The sequence below is a fragment of the Neoarius graeffei genome, chromosome 25 (genome assembly GCF_027579695.1).
Source record: "Neoarius graeffei isolate fNeoGra1 chromosome 25, fNeoGra1.pri, whole genome shotgun sequence".
NCBI classification, from domain to species: domain Eukaryota; kingdom Metazoa; phylum Chordata; class Actinopteri; order Siluriformes; family Ariidae; genus Neoarius; species Neoarius graeffei.
The window spans coordinates 49523106-49547413 of NC_083593.1; the positions used below are offsets into that span (position 1 = coordinate 49523106).

Below are 24308 nucleotides of genomic sequence, written 5' to 3' on the forward strand. Positions count from 1 at the left end.
TTTTTCCTTGCCACCGTCGCCACAGGCTTGCTCATTGGGGATAGATTAGGGATAAAATTAGCTCACATTTAAATTCATTCAAATTCTGTAAAGCTGCTTTGCGACAATGTCTATTGTTAAAAGCGCAATACAAATAAACTTGACTTGACTTTATCAGAGTGAAATTTAGGCTTCTGGTTTAATTGCTGTTTGGGTTGGTTTGGTTCCATATTGCACAGAATTATACAAGCCAAAAAAGGGATTTAAAAGAAATGGCCTGTAGAGCTGAAAATGCATTCGTAAAACTCTTTCGTACAGCAGTGGAACTATGTAAGGGAAACTTGGTGTGTGCAGGCATCACAAAACTCAATATCCAGAACATATGGCATTTCTTCTTCACACAGCTCCTGTATGTCCTTCGGGTCAGTTTTCACCTCTACCTCAGTTTAGCAGCTCACATCGAAAAACCCAAAATACTCAGGAAGTTTGGGTTACTTCCTGAGACAATTCTCTTTCTCACTGCAACTAAAATGCACTAAAGTTCAATTTGAAGCAGTGTGAGGCCACCTCGCTCAGACAATCTGACATCTGAGTGTGAGCGATGTGTTCTTGCCTGTCAAAAGAACTGCACCAGGGATTCTAACCACTGTGTTTGTGAAAACAGCCTGATTTTTTTGGTTAAAAGCATCTAGCAGATGGATGAAATACGGATGTTAATGTTAATGCTTTAATAACACATTAGAACACTTTTTCTGCCAATGTTTGGATACCATTAACACATTTTGCTGCTTTGCGGCAATGTCTATTGGTAAAAGCATTATAGAAATACACTTGACTTGACTTTTCCTTTTTCCTACACTACTGTATGCAGAAAATCTTGGTGCATATATGCTGAATATATCTCGAATATCCGATTATAATCCAACTATATTGCACCTATTTCTAGACATTAGGCCTAATTTAGGCATCGGACATTCTTCTTCTACTGATCGTTTTTTCTCATTTTAAGTATTCAGATCTTCCAGAAAGAAGATTTCACTTAAAAGGAGTAAAAGTGTTGAAAAAAAGGCTGAGTGATATGTATATGTGATTTATAATCATCTGTTAATATGAAATAATTGATAAATTCACCCATATTCAAGATTTTTCACTTTTCTCATGTTTACGATTTCATTGTTTTGATGTGTAAACAATTTCCCATTTTCAGAGTTGAGCGAAACTAACACAAACACAAAATAATTAGAAACAATAAATGTGATTAGCCGTAATAAGTGAGCGAGAAGATAAACTTCATATCTTTGTGCCACCGTGTAATATTCTTTATATTATATGGACACATACACACACACACACACACACACACAAAGTTAATCAAAAGAATTTTAGTTTTGAACCAGTTTGCTAGTTTGACAACGCACGTCTAGTCAGCGGGAAAACATTGGGAGTGACGTCATCGGAGAGAAATATTGGAAATTATTATACAAATAGGACACTTTTTCGATGGAATAAAAACGTGTTCTATTCCTTACTAGCAGGTTTCATTCATTTGGTTTGATAGCATGCAATATTGTTAGCATATCGCTTATCTTACGTGTATTACGTCACTCTACCCAATGGAGAACGAGCGTTGAATATGATTTACGATATTGCATGGTTGTCAAGACATGACGTCACACGTCGAAGACATAAAACTTCCACCCTAGCGAGCGACTGGGACAATTAGTAAACTAACATGGCCGCCAAGTTTGCTTCGTTAAATACAGAAGATTTTGAGAGAATTTTGAAAGAGAAAGATGCGTTGAACACCCGAAAGGAATGTGTATGGATAATAATAATAATATTGTCTGGCTTTTTTTCATGGTCTATCAGATATATTCCATTCAGCTACTCGTCTTTGACTCGTTCAGTATCATGCTAGCTGAATGAAATATATCTGATGTACCACTCAACACCAGGCAGTATTATTTAAATATGTCACTCAGATCCGCGATGTATTTTGTATGAAAAATGCAAGTTTTTCAACACGAGAAGGTCTCATCTCATCATCTCTAGCCGCTTTATCCTGTTCTACAGGGTCGCAGGCGAGCTGGAGCCTATCCCAGCTGACTACGGGCGAAAGGCGGGGTACACCCTGGACAAGTCGCCAGGTCATCACAGGGCTGACACGTAGACACACACAACCATTCACACTCACATTCACACCTACGGTCAATTTAGAGTCACCAGTTAACCTAACCTGCATGTCTTTGGACTGTGGGGGAAACCGGAGCACCCGGAGGAAACCCACGCGGACACGGGGAGAACATGCAAACTCCGCACAGAAAGGCCCTCGCCGGCCACGGGGCTCGAACCCGGACCTTCCTGCTGTGAGGCGACAGCGCTAACCACTACACCACCATGCTGCCACACGAGAAGGTAAACTTCATATCGTCAAACCAATGTGTGATTTTCTTTTTATTATATCGACATGTTCACAAACAAAAAGTACCCAAATTTATCAAAACAATTCATCGATTTCTTCACGAGCGACATATAGAGATTTATGTCACGGTTTTGGTGTATTTCCCAGTAAAACACTCGTGTGTGTGTATATATAAGAGAATTATTTTCTAAGCTTAATTCAAAATCCTTTCTAAAGCTACTCAATTAAGTTCCACTTCTGATCAAGCATTTGGGTCCAGATTATTCTGACTGAGGTTTTTTTTTATTTTTTTTTATTTTTATTTTTTAAGACGAGCACCAGATTGCAATAAACTCAAACATATGCTCCTTTCTCAAGCAATCTTGGAATGGCAAGTCACTTATTGGCATTTTCGAGGCCGATCAGCACAGATGTGTGGCTTTGTTTCCTCTCTATCACACAACGAGGATCTGAGTGTTGGATATTTATTAGTTGCTTGGGTGTGTGCCAGGATTCTGTTTTCTGCACCTTAATCGCTCGACTTGTTATCACAGTTTATGATATTATTATGATAATAAACATTAACTCAGCATGGCCAGGTGTGTCTGCTGTGTTTTTTGGTGAAAACGATGGGAGTGTAATGTGCAAGGAGGACATGTATGCTAAGCTTAAGGCTGTTGTTTTCCTTAGTGCCTGTTTTTGATGTTATTACTGGAGCGGTGCAAACTTTCCTGTATTACATTTTGCTGATTTCTAAAGATTTTTTTCTTTCCAGTATGACAGAATAAATTATATTTTTGTTTGTTTTCTAAAGCACAGATTGTAGCCAGGAACTCCTTTAACTGAAAACTAAATTGTAGAGCCTCTAGGTACATATTTATGATATGAACATCATCCAATTATTCAAATATTAGGCGTATTATGTAAATGTGTACAAAATATTTTTGCTTATTTATTTGAGCTGTAGAGCTTTTTTATTCCTGAGCTTTCTGACATTACATCAGATCCAAGTGATATTATTTGCAGGCTGACTTGTTTTCAGTGACTGAGGTTTGGATTCAACCCAATTCAATTGATCCATCACACAAGAAAATAATAACTAGATAGAGACTGTGACTAAAGTCACAGTAATTTGTACTGTCTGTTACAAACTGGGACGTCTGGTCACTGTACCCTGTAGATCCGGAACAGTAAGAGATAGAGAATGACGCTTAGTGAAGAAAAGTTGCACCCTGCCACCCTGAACAAAATAATAAAAAAACAAGTGTTGCCAGGCAAAACAAACCTCGCCCAGCAGCACTTATCTCATCTCATTATCTGTAGCCGCTTTATCCTGTCCTACAGGGTCTCAGGCAAGCTGGAGCCTGCGACCCTGTAGGACAAGTCGCCAGGTCATCACAGGGCTGACACATAGACACAGACAACCATTCACACTCGCATTCACACCTACGGTCAATTTAGAGCCACCAGTTAACCTAACCTGCATGTCTTTGGACTGTGGGGGAAACCAGAGCACCCGGAGGAAACCCACGCGGACACGGGGAGAACATGCAAACTCCACACAGAAAGGCCCTCGCCGGCCACGGGGCTCGAACCTGGACCTTCTTGCTGTGAGGCGACAGCGCTAACCACTACACCACCGTGCCAGCAGCACTTATTTTATACCTATAGTTCATAATAGTAATATTTCTCAATCATCAGCTGTCAGGTTATAGTCCTATGAAAATCCATGACTTGAGTTTGACATTTCAAAGTCATTCAAGGTCAAAGGTCATGGTGCCGAATGAAAGCCTATATGGCACTTCCTATAAGTTGATAATCGTAAACATCTGCCTACCATCAACCGTTTTCAAGTTACAGCCCTCTGAAAATCCGTGACCTCGAATTTGACCTTTCAGGGTCACTCAAGGTCAAAGGTCATGGTGCCAAATGAAGGGCCATATTGGAGTTCCTAGATGAGACCTCAGATATTGTATTTGGAATCTGCTAGAGCCAGTCTGCCAATTTGAGGGTCACAGCCCCTAATGCTCCTATCACTACTGGGACCTCTTCAAACATTACTTTCCACATCTGTTCCAGTTGTTCTTTCAGTCCCTTTGAAAGAACAACTGGGGAATGCCTTGGCCTAATGGTTAGAGAAGGCACTTTAGGACCAAAAGGTTGCTGGTTTGATTCCCTGGACCATCAGGAATAGCTGAAGTGCCCTTGAAAGGTACCTAACCCCCAAATGCTCCCCAGGCTGCTCTGGGTATGTTGTACATCACTCTGGGTAAATATTGTAATGTCCCTGGTACTTCTCGATCTTCTCGTGCTCCTTCTGCTTGATGTTACTCTCAGTTGGGATTGCCACATTTATCACAGCTACATACAATCACACACATGTTTAATGCATTTATTTGGATCGTCTGCTATACAAGTCCCTGGGTCATTCCATGCCAAATCAACAAGAGGTTATGCTCGACCATCTCAGATTTCAATGAAATTTGGAGGGCTCAGAGATACTATTAAAAGAAGTTAATCCCCAAAACTTGAGCTTCCTATCACCAATAGTTTCAGAGATACAGGCATTTGAATTTTTCGATTTTTTTGTTTTTTGCTCAAAACATACATATTTCAAAGTGCAATATAATCTTTATTATGCAAGATAGAAACCTAAAATTTTGCACAGAGAGACTCAATGTCTTGTACTACAAGCTTCAACTTAGAATTTCAATGGTCATTGTATATTAGATGATGATTTTAACAAGGAAATTAAAAAGACAAATTTGCATTTTTTGCACTTTTAACTCATTCTGTAAGCTTGCCTGTGGCAGTAATGCTTAAACTAAGAATGTTATTCAAATCTACACAGAAATATCTACCAATTTCAGTTTTACCAAGTCTCCACTATTCCTAGTTTGTCTGTAATAGGGTTTTGAAATTCGCCGATTTCTAAAACATGCCATTTTCAGTAGCAAGAAATCCAATGTGGGATAGCAGTTAGGAACTTGTACATTTTTTTCAGTAATCCCCAAGACCCATATTTTATATTTCCAAATTTTTGTTCTGTGTCTCTCAAGTATTTTTAAACTACAGGGGTTTAAAGGTCTGATGACACGAACATGACTCTATGCAATTTCTTAAATAAACTATACAACATGGCAAACATGTTAGATTTCTGTTATAATTACGTGAAAAGAAGCTGTTGTTACGCAAATATCCAACTTTTAATTGCACAGCGCAAGAAAACTGGGTCCGTGGCTCGCGGCCATGCTGTGACGTCAGCGGAAGAACACGCCGCGGTTCACTGGCTGTTCTACTCAATGGAAATGGCGCATGAAAACGCCGGTGAACTCTCTAGTGCTAGCTCTTCCTCTGAACAAAAGAACAACCAAATACTGGTACTTTAAGCAGTGATCATGATGGCATGATTTTATCTGATTTTAAATAAATGAGATTGATAATAATGTGAATGTTCACAACTAGTACATACAAACTCTGCAGCTTCTGATTCAGCAGCTGCGTCATACTCCGCAAAAACATCAGCAAGAACCTACAATATAAATGGAAATGCAATACACTAAGCTCAAATGACTTTTGGAAAGTATAATTTCTAAATTTTTTCTACATATTCTTGAAGTCGGTCATCGGGGTACTTGCTACCGTTCCCTAACAACGCATGGCAAAGGGTAAAGTGTAGTGTTGCTACGAGTACTTGCTAAAGCCTCCGGTGGAAGATCCTTGATGTGCTGATAAGACATACAGTTCTATATAACACACAAGTGTCACGATAATCACAAAACAGATGCAAATTGTTAAAATACCTAATTTTTAAGCAATCATGTATTGATCTCTTCCGAATAGAATCTATGATAGCCTACCCTCTTTACCCTTTGCCTCTTGTTGCTAGGCGGCAGTTACATGAAAGCCGCAAGCTTTCACAAGCAAATACATGACTGATATCACGCCGACTTTAGGATTACATTTATGATTATCATGAATGTGTACTCTATGATGTGTACTCTATTGCCGCTTTTCCACTACAAACGCGGCTGAGTCAGGCTGAGCCGTGCCGTGCTGAGTCGGGCTGAGCGGGGCTGTTGGAGCTGCATTTCGACTACAACCGCGCTGAACCGTGCTGGCTGGAAGTGGGTGGACACATTGGGTGGAGTTAGCGAAAGTGGGTGGACGTCAGGTGATGTCGTTAAGCAGCGCAAACAGTGACATCAGTGAGCTTTTAAGCGGTAGTCTCACGACCCGGAGAGTAAACAATAAACATGGAGGACATGGAGTCGTTAGTGTTGCTGATCTTGGTTCTGTGGCTTGTTGTCACCGACAACGCTGACAGATACTGGCAAGAGCGCATAGATGAGGCGAGGCGCATAAGGCTTCAGAAATTCTCGTAATTCGTAATTCTTCTCCTTCCGGGTTTGCAGTGTTTACAGATCCCAGCGCGCTCGCGGGGCGTGTGTGGGCATGTGAGGACACTCCTCCTCACCAATCAGTGCACAGGGGAGTGTCTGCTCACGCCCCCAACCTCACTCGGCACGGTTTGGCTCGCTTCAGCCCCACTCCAAAACGGTGCGAGTTTTAGGGGCTAAGCAGGGCTGAAGCGAGCTGAGTCGTGCCGGTTTTTGGTAGTCGAAACGCAAGCCGTGTCGGGCTGAAGCGAGCTGAAGTGAGCTGAAAAAGGGTAGTGGAAAAGGGCCATATGAGTGCTCTGGAGCGAGTGACTTCCAAGATGGCCGCGCAGACCGCAGTGTTACTGTTTTTAGCATCATGTCGGAGCACTCTATAGCTTTACGTACCTTTATCTTATGTCGTTTCTCAACACATGTTCTGACAGGAGGACTGTCTTTGAAGGAGTTGCCTTGTTCCAGGCGACTGCTGGATCCGGCATAGCTACTAGTAGACCCCCTCCGGAATACTGTAGGCACTGCTGATGGTAGTAACACACGTTTGTGCTGAACTGCACACCCAAGAGATTCTTTTAAGCTGGGAAGGGTGTCAAAACAATCCAAATCGAAGTGTTCAGAGCACAGGACGGATGTTGGTGAGGGCTCCCACTTGTCACGAGTGCGCCTGACTTGCTTCACCCACTTCGCATGCAGCTCGGGATCTCTGGGAAACTTGATCCTTGTGGGTTTTGGAGCAAAAGCCGGCAACACAACGCGAAGGCATAATAACTACTGTATATTATATATATATATATATATATATATATATATATATATATATATATATAATAATAATACTAATAATGACAAACTGAACACCTGTCGCATCAACAACAAACTGGTAAGTGAGGAGGAAGATTCTTTCGCTGACATCATATAGCCCCTCCTCCTCATTCGTCTCCTGGGTGCTGCAGCCCTGTCAAATTTGCCCAAATAGCCGCGTTTTTTATCATAACTTGATAGGCGCCTTCGTGAATTAATATATGGATCATCGGGAATTACTTTTTATGTTATAAAACATTGCCAAAGATGTCAAAAACGTGTCATCAGACCTTTAAAAAATCCATTTTCACCAAATTCGAATTTTTGATATATTTTCATATAACTGATATTTGAGGGTTAATAAATGCTTCAATAAGGCTCAAGTAGGTTAGGAGACATGTTTCTTCCTCAATTTTAAATAAAATTTCAATTAATGCTTAGTATTAATTATTTGTAAATTGATTTTAATCTAAGACTGTGTAACATTAGCAATCAATGACCAGCTATTGTGTACCAGTCAACAGCCAGCCTTATCAATATCAACACAGCACAATAGGTGACCTTTGATACCAGAACAGGTGGCTCATATCTTATAGTTTTAGAGTCTGTAAACTGCATACTTGTTCAGATAACATTATATTGCTTGGATTAACTGAATGTGTTTCTTTGCAAGGATTGGATATTTTGAATAGTTGACTAGGGAATTTAATTGTAGTTGCTTTCAATTTGAGATCAGTATAAATGAGTTTGTTCTTAGACATCTAGAAATGGCTGAACTTCCTCCCTGTTCTATAGGAATTGGACTAAAGAAAGATTCTGACTGCCATAAACTAACATACAACAGAAATTGTAAGTTAAATACACTCTCTCAGTATAGTTTGGAGCAAATTTCATTAATTAAACAGAGAACTGGACTTGAGAACATTTCAAGCACAGACACAGTATGTCTGCATCATGAGAAACTGTTTCTGATGAAATATGAAGAGCTACAGAAAAGTTGTTGTGATCCATATGAAAGGCACAAGAAAAAAGTTAAAACAGAATTACGTTCAATTCTTCCTGAAACAACAGATTCACTTTCAAAACTGATAAATAAAAATATTAAACCTGGACAAAAATTGTGTTCTAAATGTTCACAGAGAGTGAAAGAACATTTAAGCCAAGCAGATTCAGCAGGTTCTACAGAATCAGAACAAGAGAGCATGTGTGTAGATGTGGATCCAACATACACTGGTGAGGTAGCTGAATCACTTGACAAAAGCCTTGTGTCAATTGGTTACTCTCCACTGAAAATTGCCAAGTATAGCCACAAACAGAAAGCTGCATATGACAGGAAACAGTGCAAGAATACTTCCCAGGACAATACATTGCCTGTCTATATGATGGCAACTGGTGGTGTGGCAATATAGTTCAAAGATCTACTGAATATGAAGACTACGAAGTCAAATTTACAATTTACAATTGTCGCTGTCGCCTCACAGCAAGAAGGTCTGGGTTCGAGCCCCGTGGCTGGCGAGGGCCTTTCTGTGTGGAGTTTGCATGTTCTCCCCGTGTCCGCGTGGGTTTCCTCCGGGTGCTCTGGTTTCCCCCACAGTCCAAAGACATGCAGGTTAGGTTAACTGGTGACTCTAAAATTGACCGTAGGTGTGAATGTGAGTGTGAATGGTTGTCTGTGTCTATGTGTCAGCCCTGTGATGACCTGGCGACTTGTCCAGGGTGTACCCCGCCTTTCGCCCGTAGTCAGCTGGGATAGGCTCCAGCTTGCCTGCGACCCTGTAGAAGGATAAAGCGGCTAGAGGTAATGAGATGAGATGAATTTAAGGAATATGGAGGAATTTTGGTGCATAAAGGGAAAGGGCTCAAGCCTAATCTGAACACCCGTGATCTCTAATCCCTCAGACGACACTGCATCAAGAACCATCATTCATCTATAGCTGATATAACCACATGGACTCAGGATTACTTTGTCAAACCTTTGTCAAACTATAATACGGAGTTACATCCACAAATACCAGTTAAAACTTTCCTGTGCAAAAAGGAAGTTGTATGTTAACTGTGTCCAGAAGCGCCGTCAACTTCTCTGGGCTTGGAAGCATCTGGGATGGACCATCACACAGTGGAAACATGTATTGTGGTCAGATGAATCAGCATTCCAGGTCTTTTTTGTCAGAAATGGACACCATGCGCTCCGGACCAAATACAAAAAGGACCATCCAGACTGTTACCAGGAACAAGTCCAAAAGCCAGGCTGTGTCATGGTATGGGATTGTGTCAGTGCCCTTGGCAAAGGTACCGTAACTTACACTTCTGTGATGGAGCATTAATGCAGAAAAGCACACTGAGATTTTGAAGCAACATATGCTGCCTTCAAGATGACATCTTTTCCAGGGAGATTTCAACAAGACAATGCAAAATCACATTCTGCACACATTACAAAGGTATAGCTGAGGAAGAAAAGGGTGTGTCCCCTCTGTCCCCAATAGAGAATGTGTGGCAAATTTTGAAACAAACAATATGACCGTGACGACTCCGTACTGTCGCGCACCTTAAGACCTTTTTGCAGGAAGAATGGGACAAAATAACACCTGAAATGTTTCATCACTTGGTGTCTTCAGTCCCAAAACATATTTTAAGTGTTGTCAGAAGGAATGGAAATGTTATGAAGTGGACATTATTTTGAGTGAAATACAGGTCAAATAATTTTTTCCGTTTTAATTTCAATTTCAACATACCATCCCAACCTTTTCAGATTTTTATGATTACATTTTTATTATGATCTGGAAATCATAATATCGTTGAAGTAATCATTGAAGGAAACAGCAGAAAAATGATGCTGTAACACCACATGAATGTATTTTAAATATTATGACACCATCATGTTCTTGCCGGTTCTCCCATGTGGCTGCTTGTCATTCTGCAAAGGAAAATGGGTGCAGGAGCATCATTGTAACTCGAGTCAATGATGAAGCTATAAATATAATAGTCATGTGAAAAAGAGGAAGAGGCATTTCCCATATGCAGTTAATAGACAGAAAATGTGCTGCTGCACTATGAATTTGAGTTCTACCGCTTGCATAAATGGCTTTTTTTTTTTTACTTCCCAGGAGTAGGGAAGTGATTTTTGCTCCAGAAAAAAAGAAAACTGAAATTAATTCAACCTTGATATTTATCAGCCTTTTATATCAATCTTTCCATTCCCACATGTAATTTGTTTTATCGTGGCTTGTAATATATCTTTATAGCATCTCACTGTTGAATACTTGAATCTGATTGGTTTGAACGTTTAGATTAAACTTGCTTTTTATAACTTTCTTTTTATAAATGTTCTTTTTATAATAGCAGCTCTGACAGTAGTTCCAGCTGAAGCCCAGCTTTATATGAATGTGCTCATATGAATATGTTATCTTTCTATAGTAACAGCTCATTCACAGGAACTTGTATAGCACATAACCTAAGAGTATTAATAAACAGATTTTTAAAATCATTTTGTGGTTTCTTTTTAACATGACAAAACATGTTTTTGCAGGTATTTTGGGTGCTTTTTTTTGTCTTATTAACTTCAAAAATAGAGAAAAAAAGAAAGAGTCTGGTGAGGGAATGACTGTTTATAGCTGCTATAATCTAAGTGATAACAGGAACTTGTCTCGCAACATTATGTGTAACTATAACACTGTAAAAAATTATTTGTTGTTTTAACTTAAAGTTGGTACCCGGGCTGCCTTAAAATTTTGAGTTCATTGAAATTAAGATAGTAAGTTAACACAGTGAGGCGAACAATTTAACTTATGAATTTCAATGAACTCAAAATTTTAAGGCAGCTCAGATACTAACTTTTTTTTTAAGTTAAAACAACAAATCATTTTTTATAGTGCAGGTAAAAGTACAACGTGACATTTTGTAATACATAAAAAATGGTCACATGGCTGTAGTATAAGCAGTTATAGCAAAATAATAAACTTTGGGGTGGTAATGCATCACACCAGCTGTGTTCCAGCTGTATTAGCACTGTATCTGTTATAGATACTGAGGAACACCATCACCCTCCAACCACATATACCGTACACACACACACGTAAAGAAAACAATTATTTAAAAAAAAAATTCAGAACTCACTCTTCTAAGAAAATAATCCAATTTGGAGTGGATAGTTAAATAATATTGGCTGGCGTTGAGTGGTATATCAGATATATTCCATTCACCTAGCATGATATTGAACGAGTCAAAGATGAGTAGCTGAATGGAATATATCTGATATACCATGAAAAAAAGCCAGCCAATATTACTCTCATTATTATACATACACATTATTTTTGGGTGTTCAACGCATCGTTCTCTTTCAAAATTCTCTCAAAATCTTCCGTATTTAATGAAGCAAACCTGGCGGCCATGTTTTTTTACAAATTGTCCCAGTCACTCACTAATGTGGAAGTTTTATGTCTCCGATGTGTGACGTCATGTTGTCTTGACAACTATGCAATATCGTAAACCATATTCAACGCTCGTTCTCCATTGCGTAGAGTGACGTAATACACGTAGGATAAGCGATATGCTAACAATACTGCATGCTATCAAACCAAATGAATGAAACCTGCTAGAAGGGAACAGAACACATTTTTATTCCATTGAAAAAGTGTCCTGTGTGTATAATCCATCCATCCATCCTTCCATCCATCTTCTACCACTTATCCAGATCCGGCTCACGGGTGTGTATAATAATTAATAATAATATTATTATATAACAGCAGAACATAATTAGTATACATTTTCTGATTATTTTTACCACACAATGCTGTTTCTCAATGTGGTGGAACATCTGAGTGTTAGAGGTCAATGCTAAGTGCTAATGACAGTCGTTTTAACCATACAAAATCTTTTTTTTAGCAATTTTCCCACATAACTGAGAGAAATGTTGACATTCCAAATGTTTTTGTCTCGTTTCTGCCATCATTGTGTATTTAATTTGTTCATAAATAAGATTTAATGGCAAACTGCTAGCACGACATTGTTTCCTACTGAATTTGCCTCAGTCGGTTGCCTAGCAACAAAGCTCTCATTATGTTAAATAGCTGTTCAACCCGAATATGAGGGGAAGCTGGCATTTTTAAAGTTTCAATTATTTTCTTTTGTATGTTCAATTTGCTAACATCGAACACAATGTGTTCACTGGCTTTTTTTTTTTTCCCAAAATGTTCACTTGGTGGGCAGTGATTTATTTTCACACTAATAGGACATCCAGGGGGGAAAAATTCTCTGTACTAATTATATTCCTACTGATAAGTGTTTAATGATTTACACAATGCTAATGTAACACACCTGATTCAGTGACTCTGAGAGGCAGGTGCATGTGATTATGGCTTTAATAAAGCTCGATATTTCTCATGGACGTCATTTCTACATTTAGTAAAATGATGTTGTTAAACCCTCAAACTTGGCAGCTCTCCAATTAGGAATGTGCTTGGTGTAAAAACACTGCGAGTTCCTGGAAACTCTGATATCATGACTAGGGTGCCACTCAGCCCTTGTACCTCTTCATTTTTTTTTTTGTATCTTTCAAGAGTATTTCATTAAAAAAACAAAACGTGAATTTAGTCTTTTTTTTTTAAATTTGTTAATCCACTTCAGGCAACAATATCATGTTCTCATGTTTACAAGGTTCTTTTGCTGGCAGGGGTGTCATTTTGTTGAAGGGGTGTGTTTGTTTGTTTGTTTGTTTGTTTGTTTGTTTGTTTGTTTGTTTGTTTGTTTGTTTGTTTTACACAAAATGTGATTAACTATCCATGATGGTGGCAAAATGAGTGCTGTATTTTTTTTAATTAACAATTTATTTTCATTGTTTTAATTATTAGAATTTGAGTAAAAGTATTGCACTTTCAATGTGCCCTCTATAGTTAATATCACAATATCATTTTTAAAAAAAAATAGGTACCCTGTAGTGGTTAGCGCTGTCGCCTCACAGCAAGAAGGCCTGGGTTCGAGCCCCGTGGCCGGCGAGGGCCTTTCTGTGCGGAGTTTGCATGTTCTCCCCGTGTCCGCGTGGGTTTCCTCCGGGTGCTCCGGTTTCCCCCACAGTCCAAAGACATGCAGGTTAGGTTAACTGGTGACTCTAAATTGACCGTAGGTGTGAATTGCCTCTTTTCCACCAAATCAGTTCCAGGGCTGGTTCGGGGCCAGTGCTGGTGCTGGTTCACAACTCATTCAACTTGCGAGCCAGCTGAGAACCAGTTTGCTTTTCCGTAGCTCGCAGTGCTAAGGGAAGACATGTAATTACGTCGCTGTATACGTCAGTTACGTCGCTACGTTTGCATAAACCTTGGTGCGAATATCGAAGCAAAAACAACACGGAAGAAGCAGCAGCAGCAACAACAACAACAATAATAATAATGGATGACCGCGTTTGTACAGCTGCTGCTTCTCGTCGCTTAAAAATGGCGATCTTTCGCGGTCTTGTTATTGTTGTTGGTCTTAACGACTCCACCCCCGCGCTGACGTAAGCGGTTCTTTCCTCTGGCCCAGCAGAGAGTTGGTGCTAGCCTGGAACCGGTTTTTCTGGCCCCAGAGCCAGTTCTTTGTCAGTGGAAACAGAAAATCCGGTTCCAAACGAAGCACTGGCCCCGAACCAGCCCTGGAACTGCTTTGGTGGAAAAGGGGCAAACGTGAGTGCGAATGGTTGTCTGTGTCTGTGTCAGCCCTGTGATGACCTGACGACTTGTCCAGGGTGTACCCCGCCTTTCGCCCGTAGTCAGCTGGGATAGGCTCCAGCTTGCCTGCGACCCTGTAGAACAGGATAAAGCGACTAGAGGTAATGAGATGAGATGAGATGTACCTTATGGGTACATGTGGCTACTGCTTATAAATAAAATAGTTTTCTGATCCCATGTCCATACAGTAAATATCGCATATATATGTACCGTACATGTTATCAATTCTACTCACCTCATCTCTTGCAAGCATCACCAAGCTGTGAGCAGCATCAGGGCTTGGAGTATTTTGGTTAGCAATTTTGTTTACTGTGTTTTGTTCAAAATACAGTGTGGTAAACTAGATCTATTTTCAAAATGGTAAGAAAACACTTGTTTATGAATTGTCTGTCTTAGAAGCATTATTTCGTACTAATGAGCACATTTTGTTTCACAAGTGTAGTGTAAAGACTCTAAAATAAAAAATTAAATAAAAAAATTAAAGGGGCGGCACGGTGGTGTAGTGGTTAACGCTGTCGCCTCACAGCAAGAAGGTCCGGGTTCGAGCCCCGTGGCCGGCGAGGGTCTTTCTGTGCGGAGTTTGCATGTTCTCCCCGTGTCCGTGTGGGTTTCCTCCGGGCGCTCCGGTTTCCCCCACAGTCCAAAGACATGCAGGTTAGGTTAACTGGTGACTCTAAATTGACCGTAGGTGTGAATGTGAGTGTGAATGGTTGTCTGTGTCTATGTGTCAGCCCTGTGATGACCTGGCGACTTGTCCAGGGTGTACCCCGCCTTTCACCCGTAGTCAGCTGGGATAGGCTCCAGCTTGCCTGCGACCCTGTAGAACAGGATAAAGCGGCTAGAGGTAATGAGATGAGAAAAAAATTAAAGCGGATCGCGGAAGTTTGATATCGGCTTTTCAATATATCTGCCAAAAAGCTAAAAACAACAACAGCAAAAAAAAAACCTTACAAAACCTTTCATTTGACCTTTCAGACAGACCAAACAAAAGCTGTGATAATTAAAAAGGTAAAGTTTCTTAAAATAAACCCCACTTACTTGATATCGAATCAGTACCCTTGGCGAACAAGGTGAATTTTGTTTATCTTTTTATCTGCCGATTATCTTCCGATACTACGAAGTTATAACGAGGTTTCTCTTATTTTGTTTCTGGTTCTGATTGATTCTGAAGTTTATCAAGAAGTAGAACGGGTAATCGAACTTGATCAGGATAATCGCTGATTGGTTACGAAGTTTCGCTATTGTTACACTAATTCTTACATTTTTATATTCATTCTTGTGTACCTTTCCTAATGCGAGATCAGCTGTTCGTATCGCAAGATCACGATTCACCATTCTGGTGATTGTAATGCGTATGCGCAGTGCGCTATTGTTACACTCATTCTTACATTCTTACAACACGATGACATAGTGGCTACTGCCTCGCTTCACCTCTATGAGGCAGTAGCCACAACTAGACGGGCACTCGGTAGAATGTATACCTCTGCCAAGCCACATATTAGAATATCCACCAAAAAAAAAAAAATATCCTGGATCCACATACACTACCGTTCAAAAGTTTGGGGTCACCCAGACAATTTTGTGTTTTCCATGAAAAGTCACACTTTTATTTCCCACCATAAGTTGTAAAATGAATAGAAAATATAGTCAAGACATTTTTCTGGCCATTTTGAGCATTTAATCGACCCCACAAATGTGATGCTCCAGAAACTCAATCTGCTCAAAGGAAGGTCAGTTTTATAGCTTCTCTAAAGAGCTCAACTGTTTTCAGCTGTGCTAACATGATTGTACAAGGGTTTTCTAATCATCCATTAGCCTTCTGAGGCAATGAGCAAACACATTGTACCATTAGAACACTGGAGTGAGAGTTGCTGGAAATGGGCCTCTATACACCTATGGAGATATTGCACCAAAAACCAGACATTTGCAGCTAGAATAGTCATTTACCACATTAGCAATGTATAGAGTGGATTTCTGATTAGTTTAAAGTGATCTTCATTGAAAAGAACAGTGCTTTTCTTTCAAAAATAAGGACATTTCAAAGTGACCCCAAACTTTTGAACGGTAGTGTAGCTAAAAGAATATAGTTTGGGTCCCTTTAAGTTAGTTTGCCAACCACCAAAAAACCCTAAAGAAGAAAAAGAAGGAAAAACAAAATGGCGGAGCATGTTGCTGAACCAATCGAGGACAAAATAAAAACTCTACTTGAAAAGAAACCCCCCCCCCAAAAATACAAAAAAGCAACAAAATATGGAATAAAAGTAATTTTTTTTTTTTTTTCAAGAATTATTCCCGCATTTTCCACAAATTGCTCCTGTCATTTCGCCGGTTTGTTTAGCATAAATGATTTTGTTGGACATTTTGTATGCAGTTTTTATTTATCGAATTTGCAAAAAATAAAAATAAATATACTCTGTTTCGGGGCGGCACAGTGGTGTAGTGGTTAGCGCTGTCGCCTCACAGCAAGAAGGTCCGGGTTCGAGCCCCGTGGCCGGTGAGGGCCTTTCTGTGTGGAGTTTGCATGTTGTCCACGTGGGTTTCCTCCGGGTGTTCCGGTTTCCCCCACAGTCCAAAGACAGTACTTTTCTTTCAAAAATAAGGAAATTTCAAAGTGACCCCAAACTTTTGAACGGTAGTGTACATATCCAGATTTGCATCAACATCTAAACAGTTGTTTCTTGGCTCATGTCCCACCTTTCCTCAAAATTTCATCAAAATCCGTTCACTACTTTTTGAATTATGCTAGGAACAGACAAACAAACCAACAAACAAACAAACAGAGGCGAAAACATGACCTCCTCCAACAAAGTTATCGAGGTAATAAAGAAAAAAGAATGAAAGGACATCCTTTTGTTCGCCTCATGATCTTCAGGAAACGTGGATGATGCAACTTGAACATGTGACTTTGTGGAATATTCCAAATATTGAATTATATGGGGTGAATGTGATCAGTAAACAGAGTTGAGTGAATGAACTGAAATGTCCATTTTTCATAACTTACATTTGATGATTCATGGACAAGGCCAAAGCAAGGATAAGGTGTTCTTTGGTTTTTGTTTCTCGTCAGAGGTCAAAGATTATGAGTTACAACCTTTCATCAAATGCAGCATTAGCCATTAAGAGATGATAGGAGTTAACACTGTGTGTTAGTAGTGTTCATCTGTTACAGTTTGGATATTTAGATAGATTTCAGTTTCTTATGGATATTTATAACTCCCGCCTCACCTGCAAAGCCATCAGGATTGCAGGTGACCCCACCCACCCATCTCACAGCCTCTTCAGTCTGCTGCCATCGGGGAGGAGACTGCGGAGTCTCCCGGCCAAAACCAGCAGGCTCAAGAATGGTTTCTTTCACCAGGCGGTCAGGAGGCTCAACTCCCTCCCTGTTCTGCCTCTCCTCTCCCCTCTGCCCCCTGCCACAGATTCTGCCCGTATACCCCCCTGCCCCCCCCTTCAGCATCTGACATGTCACCCTCACAGTCCCCCCCAACACACACACACACACACACACACACACACACACACACACACACACACACACTCTCTCTCTCTCTCCTCTCAACGTTCATTAACACACGGAACTCAGAGACTGCTCATTTCACTTTACCTCGCTCATTTGCACTATTCCGCACTACCTCACCTTAACAGCTATTAGTTTATTGTTTATACTGCTTATCTCATGTTTACCTGCTATACCTCAAGTGCCCTTGACTGTTTATTTGCACCAATTTACATGTGTGTGAGTGTTTAGTTTATGTCTAGTTCTTATCTAGAGTGTTTATATTGTTTATATCGTTTGTCTGAGTGTTTAGTCTATGTCTAGTTCTTATCTAGAGTGTTTATACTGTTTATATTTTGTTTTTTTCAATTATTCTATTTTTATTTATTGCATTGCCTGTTTGCACCGTGGGTCAGAGAGGACTGAAATTTCATCTGTGCTGTACCGTATGTCGAGCAAGTATAGCATATTTGACAATAAAGTTGACTTGACTTGACTTATATAGAGGATGTTACACGGTTGCACAACAGGCCCGGTGCCGTGGGGGGGCGAAAGGGGGTGTTGCCCCCTCGTGGCTACAGCCCCGCCCCCTCAACGGAGACTCAGATCACTTAATTGTTTTCTTATGAAAATATAATGTATTATAGACGTATTAATAATTTGCATTTTCAAATACGAAATATTAAGTGGTTGCGCATTGCACAAAAATACATTTCACATAAATCACTACTAAAACTGGCACGGTAGAACAAATCTGATTGGTTGTTATGATTCTTACGTTGCACATTGTTACTCTTTCATTGCTGACGCTGTACACGCAGGCAAAAGGTTTTGAGAGTGTTGGCGGTTAGCTCGTAGTTTGCTGCTGACCGTGTGTTAGATGGCATCAAAATGGATATAAGAAAATGGATTGTGTCAAAACACGTCACCCCCCATGCAGCGGGGGTGAAAATTCATCACTTCAGAGTGTTTTGTCCCCTACACGCCTAAACTGGGATCGCGGATTAAGTGGTTAGCGTTGACTCGGTGCAAGTCAGGAAGGCTATTACTGGTGCAGCCGCGGGGTCTGTTGATTTTTTTAAATTATGATTTTGGCCGCCGAGCCAAGTACCTTAGACTTGCATTGACGTTTTGTTTTCATGCCGCGGAGCTATTTGTATGTATTTTAAATTTAAAGGACTTGCCTGTAGGTTTGTGTGTGTTGTTTTATGTTTGGCATCTTTCCGGTTGTAACGCGTGTCTGTGAGAAAATTGGAGGGGAGGTTAACAGGTGGGCACGGGGGTTGATAAAGCGCAACTGCCCTGGTAATATGTCACATGATTTTCCCGGACTAAAGCAACCTTCGGGGCCGTGGTTTTGTGGTTGGCGCAGTTAATTGTTTGAAACACGTTGTCAGACCGCCATCACTACTACACACTATATGAAAAATATTTGCCCCCTTGCGATTTCTAATTGCCCCCTTAGTAAACTGTTCCTGGCGCCGGGCCTGTTGCACAAAGATATGAAGTTTATCTTCAAGTGGTGAACATAATCACGAGTGAGTGAAGCAAATGAGTGAAAATATTTTCAAAACGAGAAGATAAATTTCATATCTTCGTATCACCATCCACAAAACAAAAAGAAAATGCACAAGTTAATCAAAAGAATTTGAACTTTGAACTCGTTCGCCATTTTGACAACGTGCATCTAGTCAGCAGGAGAACACTGGGATCGACGTCATCGGAGTGAAATATCGGGAATTGTTATAAAAAGAGGACACATTTTCAATGGAATAAAAACGTGTTCTATTCCCTTCTAGCAGGTTTCATTCATTTGGTTTGATAGCATGCAGTGTTGTTAGCATATCGCTTATCCTACATGTATTACGTCACTCTACCCAATGGAGAATGAGCGTTGAATATGGTTTACGATATTGCATGGTTGTCAAGACAACATGACATCACACATCAGAGACATAAAACTTCCATGTTAGCGAGCAACTGTGACAATTTGGAAACAAACATGGCCGCCAGGTTTGCTTCATTAAATACAGAAGATTTTGAGAGAATTTTGAAAGAGAAAGACGTGTTGAACACGCAAAAGGAATGTGTATGTATAATACAGTAATAATAATAATAATAATATTGGCTGGATTTTTTTTTCCATGGTATATCAGATATAGTCCATTCAGCTAACATGATATTGAACTCATCTTTGACTCGGACTCGTCTTTGACTGGAATATAATATACCACTAAATGCCAGCTAATATTATTTAAATATGTCACTCAGAGCCGTGATATATTTTGTATGAAAAATGCGAGTTTTTCAACACGAGAAGATAAACTTCATATCTTCAAGCCAACATGTGATTTTCTTTTTATTATATCGACACATTCACAAACAAAAAGTACCCAAATTTATCAAAACAATTCATCGATTTCCTCATGAACAGGCCGCAGTATGCGAGGCTCCGCGACTGTGTGTCTGATGTGGTAGTCTGCAGCACGGGGGCTCCACAGGGTACAGTGCTCTCTCCTTTCCTCTTTACACTTTACACATCTGACTTCAGCTAAAACACGGACAGCTGCCATCTCCAGAAGTTCTCTGATGATACAGCCATTGTTGGACGTGTGTCAGAGGGGGGGCGATCTGGAGTACAGAGAGGTCATCAACAACTTTGTCACCTGGTGCGAACTGAACCACCTGCACATCAACGCCAGCAAGACAAAGGAGGTGGTGATCGATTTCAGAAGAACGGCTCCTCAAATTGCACCAGTGAACATCCAGGGTTTGGACATTGAGATCGTGGAGGAGTGCAAATACCTGGGTGTTCACCTCAGCAACAAACTGGACTGGACAAACAACACAGATGTCCTGTACAAGAAGGGCCAAAGTCGTCTCCACCTGCTGAGAAGACTGAGGTCTTTTGGTATGTGCAGGACACTGCTTAGGACTTTTTATGACTCTGTGGTGGCATCAGCAATTTTCTACGCTGTGGTCTGCTGGGGCTGTGGAAGTTCAGAGAGGGACAGGAAGAAACTTAATAAACTGGTCAGAAGGGCTGGCTCAGTCTTGGACTGTCCTCTGGACTCCATTGAGGAGGTGGGTGAGAGGAGGATGTTAACCAAGCTGACCTCAATCATGGATAACCCCTCTCACCCCCTACATGAGGCTGTGGGGGCCTTAAGCAGCTCGTTTAGTAGTAGACTGCTACACCCACGGTGTAAGAAGGAGAGATACCGCAGGTCATTCATACCTACTGCTGTCAGACTGTATAACACCCACAACTTGTAACATAGCACCAATAACCTGTTTGTCGGTTTTATTTGCACTACTTCACCACTACTACCTCTACCTCATCGATGCAATTATTATGTGCAATAATATAGGTCTTAAATTATTTTTTACATACTTTTATTTATATATATATATATATATATATATATATATATATATATATATATTAGTGCTGTCAAGCGATTAAAATATTTAATCGCGATTAATGTTGCGACTGTCATAGCTAACTCGCGATTAATCGCAATTTAATCGCACATTTTTGTCACATAAAAAAACCATTGTAATTCTCTTATCAGCATAAAAAAGTGAATGGGCTTGCTTTGTACCAATGTTTTTTTTTTTTATTGCAAAACATAACACGTCTTGACACAGCCACTACAAAGTGAAACCTAAGCCGAGCACCGGCGCGGGGCTAGCAAGAGAACCATGAGTAAAGTGATCTACTGCTTGAGTGTCTACAACTGTAATCAGAGAGATAGATTACATAGTGACGGTAGGCTTGACATGCTTGATTATAATATAAAGTACACTATTATATTAAGTTTAAGTTGTTCGTTGATAAATATTGCATTGAATCTGATCTTTACTGTTTCAGCTCACTTAACACATTTTGTACTTTTACACTTTCTGCCTGTTGATGCGTCGCACTGTCCAATCAGAAGCGGCCAAATTTGCATATTACAGGAAGGATTTCTGGGATAGCATTGAGTTTACAGTTCAGAGGGATCTGGCTTCTTTAGACGCTGTCTTCTTAAAACTGAATAAATATTTAAAAAGAGCCAAATTAGCCAGTCTTTTGAACGGCTCTTTTCAAAGAACGGATCACAAAGATGCGGATCCCATCAAAGAGCCATAAATCCCATCTCTACTAGCGCGCCCTGCCCACGCTGGTTCTTTGGGGGAGGAGGGCAGAGGACTCTGGCTGTGCGGGGCGTGGCATTACAGTCTAGCTGCTATCGGTTTTCTAAGCAAAGTCTCTGTTCCAAGTTCCTGGCAGTTTCAAAAGCTTATGAAAAACCTACATCATGTCACAGAGCGTTAATCTCGCGATAAAAAAATTATCGCCGTTAAAATTGAGTCAAGTTAAAGCGTTAATAACGCGACATTTTTGACAGCACTAATATATATATATATATATATATATATATATATATATATATATATATATATATATATATATTTTTTTTTTTTTACACACAGAGTCTACCTGTAATATGCAATTTTTTTTCCGAGCCTCTCAATAAGGCAATATTTCTATACTTTAAGGTAGATAATGCAAATAGCCCTCTGTATTTAATCTTTCATTTGTCTAATTTTTATTTCAGTTTTTATTTGTTAACTGTATGACATTTTCTTGCTACTGTAACACGTGAATTTCCCCGATGTGGGATCAATAAAGTGAATCTAATCTAATCTAATCTAATCTAATCTAATCTAATCTAATCTAATCTAATGAGTGACATATAGAGATTTATGTCACGGTTTTGGTTCTCCGTGTCCCGGATGGAGCTCGTATGAAAAATATGAGTGGTGTATTTCCCAGTAAAACACTCGTGTCTATATAACAAAAATTTCTCGCACAACAAAACGTTCTGTTTGTCTCAATGTTCAATAACAAATTCCAATATTAAGAATATATCCATCCATCCATTATCTGTAGCTGCTTATCCTGTTCTACAGGGTCACGGGCAAGCTGGAGCCTGTCCCAGCTGACTATGGGCGAGAGGTGGGGTACACCCTGGACAAGTCGCCAGGTCATCGCGGGATTAAGAATATATTAAGGATCAAATAAGGATGTCTGATGAAAAAAAGTTTCTGAGTTTCATTTTTCATGACACACAGTTTTGATGGATATTTAACAAGCTTTTATCTTCCACAATCATATTTTCTTGTGTCTGTGTCTCCCAGGACGGTGCAGAGAAGTGTTCTCCCTCCAGCAGTTTTGAATGTGCAGATGAGGTAAGAAGTGAAGTATAGGGAATTTCAGCTCATTTCCAGCTGCACAACATTGATTACCTTGGGTGTGTTGGGAACATGAGCGAAACACAAACACCGGGTGAAGAGCTCAGCGACTGAAGACCAATATACGAAAAGCGTGTGGTCACATGACTGTGCGTACTTGACAATGTTCAGTCCCACTGACTCAGGCTGCCTCTTTAGATCTGACCGCAGTACAGCTGTAATATTTAGTATCATATCCCTTCTGTGCATCTTAGTGATGATTGATATAAACAGTGGTGATGAAAGGAATCCCACAAGTCTTTTCCCCATCCTCAGACTTTCTCCTGATAGCAAGTATGATTGTCCAGGTGACAATGGAAATAAGAAATGGCATGCCACAGATTCACAGGCATGCTTTTACTCAAAGATTTATTCATGTAGCTCTTTCAGACTCTGTCACATCAGTTTGATAATTCTGAAAAAAACAAATGCTCAAATTCCATCCATCCATCATCTGTAGCCACTTATCCAGTGCAGGGTCGCAGGCAAGCTGGAGCATATCCTAGCTGACTATGGGCGAAAGGCGGGGTACACCCTGGACAAGTCGCCAGGTCATCACAGGGCTGACACATAGACACAGACAACCATTCACACTCACATTCACACCTACGGTCAATTTAGAGTCACCAGTTAACCTAACCTGCATGTCTTTGGACTGTGGGGGAAACCGGAGCACCCGGAGGAAACCCACGCAGACACGGGGAGAACATGCAAACTCCGCACAGAAAGGCCCTCGCCGGCCACGGGGCTCGAACCCAGGACCTTCTTGCTGTGAGGCGACAGCGGTAACCCCTACACCACCTGATATATAAATAAAAAGAAAGAAAGCACAACTTTATTCATCACACACTTGTGAAATTTCCTCTCTGCATTTAACCCATCTGAAGCAGTGGACACACACATGCACACACACATACCCAGAGCAGTGGGCAGCCATGCTAACAGCGCCCGGGGAGCAGTTGGGAGTTAGGTGCCTCGCTCAAGGGCACCTCAGCCCAAGGCCGTCCCATATTAACCTAACCGCACGTCTTTGGATTGTGGGGGAAACCGGAGCACCCGGAGGAAACCCACGCAGACACGGGGAGAACATGCAAACTCCACACAGAAAGGCCCTCGCCGGCCACTGGGTTCGAACCCAGAACCTTCTTGCTGTAAAGAGAGAGAGAGAGAGATATTCAGTGCGTAAGGGTAGGATGTAGGTGGACGTGGTAGAGCGTGACTGTTGTTAACGAGTCTGATACCCAAGGGAACAG

General features: G+C 40.5%; 1 protein-coding gene across 1 annotated transcript in view; it reads left to right on the top strand.

Annotated features, from left to right (window-relative positions):
* The window catches only part of gfra2b (GDNF family receptor alpha 2b), a 231356-nt gene that overhangs the window by 193858 nt on the left and 13190 nt on the right, over positions 1 to 24308 (top strand). The window contains exon 8 of the mRNA XM_060908882.1: positions 22963 to 23013. Within this exon, the coding sequence (XP_060764865.1) occupies positions 22963 to 23013 (51 nt within the window). The remainder of the gene's footprint in view (positions 1 to 22962; positions 23014 to 24308) is intronic.